The sequence below is a fragment of the Mastomys coucha genome, unplaced genomic scaffold (genome assembly GCF_008632895.1).
Source record: "Mastomys coucha isolate ucsf_1 unplaced genomic scaffold, UCSF_Mcou_1 pScaffold21, whole genome shotgun sequence".
Classification (NCBI taxonomy): Eukaryota; Metazoa; Chordata; class Mammalia; order Rodentia; family Muridae; genus Mastomys; species Mastomys coucha.
The window spans coordinates 1,816,699-1,825,216 of NW_022196904.1; the positions used below are offsets into that span (position 1 = coordinate 1,816,699).

At 50.1% G+C, this 8,518-nt stretch overlaps 2 protein-coding genes across 7 annotated transcripts in view; both read right to left on the bottom strand.

Annotated features, from left to right (window-relative positions):
- Positions 1-2,252: 2,252 nt before the first annotated feature.
- Positions 2,253-5,423, bottom strand: Tmem86b (transmembrane protein 86B). Its single transcript, XM_031385127.1, has 3 exons — positions 4,463-5,423; positions 3,814-4,060; positions 2,253-2,969 (listed from the first exon to the last, which is right to left on the bottom strand). Exons 1-3 carry the CDS (start codon positions 4,511-4,513, stop codon positions 2,587-2,589), a joined length of 681 nt encoding a protein of 226 aa, XP_031240987.1. The 5' UTR covers positions 4,514-5,423; the 3' UTR covers positions 2,253-2,586.
- A 136-nt stretch (positions 5,424-5,559) lies between these two features.
- Positions 5,560-8,518, bottom strand: part of Ppp6r1 (protein phosphatase 6 regulatory subunit 1) — a 25,528-nt gene continuing 22,569 nt past the window's right edge. For 5 of the 6 annotated variants that reach the window (XM_031385120.1, XM_031385126.1, XM_031385124.1 and 2 more), the window contains 7 exons: positions 7,808-7,938; positions 7,583-7,715; positions 7,386-7,456; positions 7,172-7,253; positions 6,561-6,671; positions 6,408-6,470; positions 5,560-6,329 (listed from right to left, as the gene is read on the bottom strand). In XM_031385120.1, the coding sequence (XP_031240980.1) occupies positions 6,326-6,329; positions 6,408-6,470; positions 6,561-6,671; positions 7,172-7,253; positions 7,386-7,456; positions 7,583-7,715; positions 7,808-7,938 (595 nt within the window). In that variant the 3' untranslated portion in view covers positions 5,560-6,325. Of the gene's footprint in view, positions 6,330-6,403; positions 6,471-6,560; positions 6,672-7,171; positions 7,254-7,385; positions 7,457-7,582; positions 7,716-7,807; positions 7,939-8,518 lie in introns of those variants that run through there. The other variant, XM_031385121.1, reaches the window with a different exon arrangement.

Here is an 8,518-nt window from a genome sequence, read left to right on the forward strand (position 1 = left end):
CCCCTCAAGTGTTGGACTACAAGCACTCATCACACTTAGCAACTTTTGTGTTTTATCAGTTGCAATGACTGTAGTTATGCTTTCCTCCTGAGCTCCTGCAGTGATGGCATGGACATAGAAGTCATGCTTTTGCTCTGCATCACTAAATGCACATTGCAGACAAAGTAGTGGAGGCAGGTGTTGGAGCTCATCATGTGTTCTGACACAGACTAGGAAGCCCAGACATGGGAAGCGGCTTGTCAAGGTCACACTGCAGATGAGAACCACCCTGAAGTTCTTCCTTCCTACTGTACACCCATCTGCAGTTACCTGTCGACTCCAAGGTCCCTCTATCCTCACTTCTTCCTGACACTGTAACTACTGTGGCTGTGTTCCCCAGAAAGCTATCTTGCTAAGGATGTGGCTCAATAGTGGAGTGCTTGCTTAACACCCACAAAGCCCTAGATTCTGTCCCCACCACTACAAAAATGTACTCGTGTGTTAGTTCTAACACTTGAGAGGTGGAGGCAGGAGCACTGTAAATTCAAGGTCATCTTCAGCTACACAGTGGGTTCAAAGACTACCAGATGAGTGGGGGTGAGGCAGGTTAAAAAGGTTGGCAGAATGCTTGCTATATAAACATGGCAAACAGAATTTGATTCTCCAGAACCCACATAAAAAGTCAGGCATAATAGCATGTGTTTATAATCCTACTCCCTGGGGTTCACTGATCAGCTCCTCCCACCTCTGTCTCACACACACACAGAGTGAGAGGGGAATGGGATGTGATCAGGTAACAAGCCTTGAATCATAGAGATTAATCAAGATGTTTGCTTGAGGAGCTGGCTGAGGCAGGATAGTGAATTTGAGAGTACCATGGGTCATGGGTTACATGATAAAATCCTGTCTGAAAAGACACACATAAGGGCTGGAGGAGCAAATGACTCAGCAGTCAAGAGTGCTTATTATGGGCTGATCTGAGTTCAAGGCAGGCCTGAGTTACAAAGTGATCCTGTACCTCAAAAAAATAAAAAAATAAAGGTTGGGGAATGGAGAATTACTTGATTACATGCTTTGCTAAGTGGTGGTGGCACACACCTTTAATTCCAGCACTTGGGAAGCAGAGGCGGGTGGATTCCTGAGTTCGAGGCCAGCCTGGTCTGCAGAGTGAGTTCCAGGACAGCCAGAGCTACACAGAGAAACCCTGTCTCAAAACAAAAAACAAAAACAAAAACAACAACAACAAAAATCAAAAGGGCTTGGGGGTTGGGGGAGACAGTTCGCAACTGCCTGTAATCCAGATACAGATCTGACCCCTCCAACCTCCACAGGTACTTTCACTTGTGTACATACCTACACACAGATAAATACAAGCTCACATAATTCAGTGTGTGAGAGATGTATGTACTTGCTGTGCAATCATGGGGACTAGAGTTTAAATCGTATAAGCCCAGCTGAGGAGGGCAGAGACAGGCTGGAGCTTGTTGGTCTAGTGGAGAAACAGCAAGCCCCAGGTTCTGGGAAGACTCTGCCTCAGACAGGTGGACAGAGAGAGAGGATACCAGATATCCTCTTTGGATGTCAGTAGAAGCATACAAGTTTACACATCTGTACACGCATGTATACCCATTGCACTGGCTGGTTTTGTGTGTCAAGTTGACATAGGCTGGAGTTATCACAGAGAAAGGAGCTTCGGGTGAGGAAATACCTCCATGAAATCCAGCTGTAAGGCATTTTCTCAATTAGTGAGCAAAGAAGGAGGGCCCATTGTGGGTGGTGCCATCCCTGGGCTGGTAGTCTTGGGTTCTATTAAGGCTGAAGCCGGACGGTGGTGGCGCACCCCTTTAACCCCAGCACTTGGGAGGCAGAGGCAGGCTGATTTCTGAATTCGAGGCCAGCCTGCTCTACAAAGTGAGCTCCAGGACAGCCAGAGCTATACAGAGAAACCCTGTCTCAGGGAAAAACAGGACAAAAAAAAAAGCAAGCTGAGCAAGGCAGAGGAAACAAGCCAGTAACATCTCTCCATGGCCCCTGCATCAGCTCCTGCTTCCTGACCTGCTTGAGTTCCAGTCCTGACTGACTTCCTCTGGTGTTCAACAGCAGTGTGGAAGTATAATCTGAATAAACCCTTTCCTCCCCAACTTGCTTGTTTTGTCCATGAATAGAAACCCTAAGACACCCTCTCACACCGAAATCTTTTTTTCTAAAGCCAAGCTTGCTGTTCAAACCGTCACCATCCCCCTATACATTCCTCCCAAATAATGGCAACACTGTTCCAACACTCGTTTTACTTAAACAGCTAGAACCACATCTGGGGCAGTGTAAAGGGGCAGGTAGATAGGAAAGGCTGACTGGGAAAAGGAAGTGGGCATGGGGAAAGGAAGACAGGATATGGGTTGGGTTGAGGGTCCTAGAATCCAAAAGCAGGAGCCAGGGAAGGCAGCTTGAAATTAGTGGTAGATTTGAAATTCTGCCAACAGTATACAGATGTTTAAGATGGCCACCTATCTGTCAGCACATGACTGGAAGCACTGACTTGCCAGGCTGGGTCAGTGTAAAAAGCCAAAGTCCTTATGGGAGGGGATCCCAGGCTGTCTGGGTTCTGCATTAGTGGGTTTTGAGCCCTGGGTTCCTGAGGGCTGACAGGGTGAGGAGGAGCTGGGCTGCATAATAGGTGCTCATGACCACTAGGCGGGCAAAAGGTAAAGAGTAAACAAAAGTGTCCCAGGCCAGCACTCCATCTGAGAACGTAAAGAGCGCAGCACCCCAGCCAGCACTTCCACCCCAGACAAGGCCTCGCCACAGCATGGAGTTCAAGATCAGCCCATAGACCAATACAGGCAAGACCACGTCCGGCTCAAGGTGTGGCAGGAGGAAGCTGGAGTATGTCAGAGAGGCCAAGGTGGTGCAGAGCAGCAATCCGGGCTGCAGTGGGGACAGGCCAAAAGCCCAGAGGTAGCATAAGTGGGCAACAGAGAAGGCTGCCATGCCTGAGGGAGAAAGAGATAGGAACTCAGTGAAGTAGGTGTGGGTAACCAGTGAGGCACTAGTTGGCCTCCTGCTTCTTACTGTTGTCTTTGGCCACCACCAGACATGAAGAACAATGTCCCCAAAGCACCAGCTCCCACAGTGGCCACATCACCATCATGTTCCGCTGATTATAGTACTCTTTTTCTTGATGGGTCTCCAATTTCTTTTTATCCTTGGGTGTTCAACCAGTTCCCAAAGCAATGGCAATGACCTTAAAATTCATAGCATCATGTCCTTGCTTTGCTCAAGTATCTGCCAATTCCAAATCGTGTTCTAGGAAGCCCCATACCTTTGTTTTACCCACCATCCTACTCTAGCCAAACTGGCCCATTTGGGCAAAATAACTCACTGTTACCCCAGGTCCTTTCTACACACTATTTCCATGCCCAGGATGGCCACTCTTCCCATATATACAAATATCCTTATTCCTGTAATACCTAGCCCTTGAGAAAGCTAAAGCAGGAGGATCCAACATCTTAGGCCATTCAGACCAGCCTGGACTACAGACATCTCAAAAATGACTCCTTACCACTCCTACCCACCTCAGCCATGCTATACCTTAATTTTCTCCACACCATCCCTTCTAACCAGGTAAGCCCACATCTTCCAACCGAACAGCCCGACTCCAAGCCCCTGGCTGAACTGTGAGTTACCCTACCACTCATCACTGCTTTCTGGTATCTCAGGATAGCCTAGTTCAACCCAGGGGATATAGGGAAGGTTCCTTATAATGAAAAGCTGTGTTCCAGCACCGACTCAACTTACAAGAGCCCTAGGTGTGTTGTCACGGGATTCCCTGCTCACCAGAAAAGAAAGCTTCAGGCCAGATGAGGCAGGCATCTCCCACAGCAGAACACAGAAGAGCTCCCTGCAAGAGCCAGGTGTAGCTCCCACCAGGGGCCACAGCCCACAGGAACAAAACCAGGCAGAGAATGGGTTGGCACTTGATCAGGGCACTGACCCAAGATGGCTGGTCCACAGGAATCCAGAGGAGGAAGAAAAGGGAGCAGGCAAGGATGAAGGGGACCAGCCACCTGCGGACCTGTGGGTACTTCAGGAGAGGGAAGCTGCTCAGTCTCCCACACTCAGCCCAGTCCTGGGTTAGGGGTCACAGCAAGGCACTGTAGGAAATGTCTAATTCCAGTACTTAGGAGGTGGAAACAGGAGGCTGTTGAATTCAAAACCTGTCTAGGATATATAGAGAGAACCTATTTTAACACCAGTCCCCACACCACCCTCATGCCAGGATCCAAGTGTGTCCAGGTTGGACTTTCCGGACTAGGATCTTTAGCTACCTTCATGTCTCCTGCAAGGGCAAAATCATGATACCTTAAAACCTAGCCTCCTAGAAGGACAGGGGATCCCCACCAACTCACCAATCATAGAGTATCACAGGCCCCAGGACTGCCCACTTTCCCAGACCTGACCCTATCCCCACCTTACAGGTTCTCACTTGATCTGAAAAGAGTGTCTCCAGGGGCAGCCCCTCTTTTCTAGCATCCATGTTGAGTCACTTCTCTTTAGGAACTAGTGGCTTCAGAGGGTAGAGGGGAAGCCTCGTGGTTACACATTAACCCAAGTGTCCTGTGGACTCTGGGGCTGATAACAGGGCTCACTCAAGGCCTGTTCTTGTCTGGCACTTGCTGATAAGGTATCCATCAGGAACCAACAGTTCTTCCACCTTCCAGCCCCTCCCCAGCACTTAGAAACCTGGCCACCACCTCCATTATGGGCAAAAGTGAGTCCCCCCCACCCCCAAGTGGAGCTCCCAATGTCTCACGCCCAGCCAATCAGAAGGACAATGCAGGGTTCCACAGAGGAGTAGCCCCACAACCAACCCTGGAGAACAAGGAGGCAGGAAGGACTCCAGAGGAGTCCCACAAGTGCTGGCTAAATAAATCCTGTATTGTGATTGAAGTCATTCAAACATTTCATGGAAAGATGATCACTCCAGTCACTGTTCTGCAGCCTGCCTTCCCATGTACAAGACAGGTACCTAATGGATGCCAAGGAACCACTAGGTTCTTCAACCATCCCCTCGGGATGCTACATTGTATGTCCATTCTCAAGGCAGCTTCCTGTCTCCTAATTTCTCCCACACTTTGTTTTTGAGACAGGGTTTCTCTGCCCACCCCTGGCTGTCCTGGAACTCGGTTTGTAGACATGGCTGGGCTTGAACTCATGCAGATCCTCTGTCTCCTGAGTACACCACCACGCCTGGTTGCCTCCTATCCCCTTAGTGGCAGGAAGCTCAGCTTCAAAGCCCAGGGACCTCTTGCTCTTTTTAGCAGGTCTGTTAGAGGATAGAGGTAAGAGAGCTGAGCTAACTCAGCACAGCCCTACCTGATCTGCATTTCAGAACAGGGCCAAGGAGGTACACACTCAGGATGAGAGTGCCCCAAAGTGCTAACTCCTGATGCTCTGCTTAGTGTATAAGCATTCCACATACCCCTACACCCACATATACTCTCACAAGTGTGGTCCTAAGAGAATGTAGCTCTCTCTAGGCCAAGGAGAGCATGTTCATCCAACTGAGTCCCACACCAGGAATCTTCTACTATCTTCCTTTATTTATATTTGCAGTATGAAACACAAGCTCTGCACACATACTTGCACATTCACACCAGCCTGGGGGAGGGAGCTGGGACAAGGCCACTTGGCAGCAGTGCTGGAACCCTCAGGGTATGATGGGGTACCCAGCAACCCCCATTCTGGGCCTCTGGGGATGTTGCCAGGGACGCTCTGTTCCTGGAGGCCCAGGGCCAGGGGCCAGATGACTGGTCAAAGTGCAAGGTCTGGACAAACACATGGCCATACAGGCCTGATGCCCTCTATTACACCCCAAGGTGGTCCTGAGTGAAAAGCTGGGTACGAGCATCTGCACCAGAGCACAGGTCAGCGGCCTCAAACCCCAGCGCCAGCCCCTACTGGGACAGACAGGGAGGTTGTGCTTCAGAGCTGCTGGCCCAGTTATTGTCCTGGCTTCCTTTCTTACTTCTCCCTCAATATATATATATATGTATATATATAATATATAATATACTTCTCTCTCTCTCTCTCTCTCTCTCTCTCTCTCTCCTTTCTCTCTATGTGACTCTCTATCTTTATTCTTGGAGACAAAACTCCATAGTTTCTCTTCTCAGTGCAAATGGGGGTGGGTGAGGGCATCTCCCTGGCACCAGCCTCCTTGGGAGTCCAGAGGAGAGAATGTAGGGTATGGGACAATGGAGTACAGGGCCACCAAAGGACTCATCCTGCCCCACTGAGGGATTCCACAGGGAGGACAGAGGATTTGGCCACCACTGCCACCAGGCAGCTACCTGGAAATAGAGAGAAACACATGTGAGGATCCAGTGACCCCATCTTGCCGACCCACCCCAGGCTACTGCCACACTCACTGGGAACCCGATGAAATGGGCCCTCCTGGAGTAGAGCCGTTGGGCATCTCAAGGGCCTGGGCACTGTTAGGGGAGAAAGGAAATGTGGAGGTTATTTTTTGCCCTACCAGCCTTGCTTCATCCACCCAACACGGCCCAGAGAGACTAACTCACCTCTGGCTTTGGGGAAACCCCAAATGTTCTGGGCTCTTTTTCCCCTCCATGGTCTGAGGGGCCTGGTGGGCCTTGAAGTCTGGGACAGAGGTAGAGGGCTCTCTGGTTGCACTGAGAGAGATCAATTTGACTACTGTTAGATATTCCTATATCCCTGCCTGCCTGCTTGAGGCCACCCATCTTTGCTGAAGGGGTCTCAGGTAAGGGCAGGGCTGGGCAGCAAAGAGATCTCAGAACAGAAAGGCCTATGAGCATACTAATGGCAGAGCATAGTGGGGCTGCAGAGCCACAGGGGGAAAACCAGAACTTATACCCAGCTACTCTCAGTGGTCATCCCCTTGTAGGATATGTTTCTGGGGCTATGCACAGTCCTGCTTCTTGTGGTCTCTGATCCTCTTGGAAGCTGTTCTTACCTCTGGGGTAATAAGAGCCCTTTTATGTGCCACTGTTCAAACATTTAATTACAAAAAGGAATGACTACAGGGACACAGAAGCTCAAGATAGAGCTTAGTGCTGAGGACAGCTAGGGACAAGAGTCCAGCACCCACCTCAGCAAGGAGGCTGAGCTTCCCCTACCCCACCTCCAGCTGAGATGGGTCATCAATGGTCACCTGTCCAAGGAGCTTGGGGCAGAGCGCATCCCATGCAGTGTGGCCTGGACATCCGCAACACAAACCAAGGCCTGGCAGGGGGCTGTGGAAAAAGAGATGGGCCACATCTCAGCTGCCACCTTCCAGGAAGCTGAGACATGACTATGCTGTATTCATACATGTGGGCCTGAGACAGAGTCCAGAGCCCTTATAGGAAAGGTATGGCTTAGCTCACCCAAGGGCTCTGCTACTTTGCTGCTATCTGTGACTTCCTGAGGTGCTGAAGGGTGTGTGGGGTCCTGAGACCTAAAAGGTAAAAAAGAGGAGCTTGAAAGGATGACTGTGGTCAACTCCCAAGCCTAAGAGACACAGGAGTGCCTCCCAGACCAGATGCCAAGCAATACCCGCCTGCCCTGCCCTGTCCATTCACACCTGAGCTGTGGGGAATCGTGGGCTGGAGGGCTGGATAGGATCTGGATAGAGGGCATGTCTGCCTCCTTGGAAACTGGGGAACCTGTTGGGGCATCCATAGGCACTGGGTCAAAGGTAGCAGTCCAACTCGGGCCTGTGGTAGAGGTGAGAGAACATGGACAAAAGATGAGCTTAAAACAGTCAGAAACTCCATGTACACCAGAGCATAAGCCATCCAACACTCACCAGGAGGCTGAGTGCCGGGGCTGGAGAAGGAGGAAGGGCTGGTTCTTCCACAGGCTGCCTGGTCAGCCCCCTCATCCTCATCCTCTTCCTCGTCATCCTCATCATCCTCACTGTCTGTGCTTCCTCCACTCCTGCCACAGACACCAACTCATTAGGTGGCCATGTAGGGACAGACTATGACCCATTTCCCTAACCACAAAGCAGATGACAAAAGATGGAGAACAAAGGTCTCCAGGGAGGTCCAATAAGCCCAGGAATATGAGGGTGCTGGAGAAGCCAGCCAACAAGTGGAGTCTGAGTCACTTGAGACCTAGACTCAGCTACAAGAGATGAGGCATCAACTCTCAAGTCACCGGTGGCCAGTATCATCAAATCCATACAAGCCTTTGCACCTGGGAACAGCCACTTACTGTACGGAAGGAAGAATGGCATTGAGATGTTTACAAACTGGGACTTGGGCAACTGTCTGGGTTACTTTCTAAACCCAGCTCTGTGAGGTTTTTGGGAACTCATTAGAATAAAGAAAGGAAGAATATAAAAACACAAAAAGCATAAAGAGGGTGTGGTGGTACACGCCTATAATCCCAGCACTCAGGATGATTAGAAGTTCAAGGTTATCCTCAGATACACAGCAACTTTAAGCCAGCCTGGGCTACATGACAGTATGTCTCAACGAAACAACAAAACAAAAATCTTGAAAGAGAGAGGCGG

Coding starts and splice junctions, on each gene's coding strand:
- Tmem86b (XM_031385127.1), bottom strand. CDS start 4,513: ATGGATGCTAGAAAAGAGGGGCTGCCCCTGGAGACACTCTTTTCAGAT. Junction 4,061..4,462: donor AGACACTCTTTTCAGATCAA/GTGAGAACCTGT, acceptor CCTCTCCTGAAG/TACCCACAGGTCCGCAGGTG. Junction 2,970..3,813: donor GCCTGAAGCTTTCTTTTCTG/GTGAGCAGGGAA, acceptor TTTCTCCCTCAG/GCATGGCAGCCTTCTCTGTT.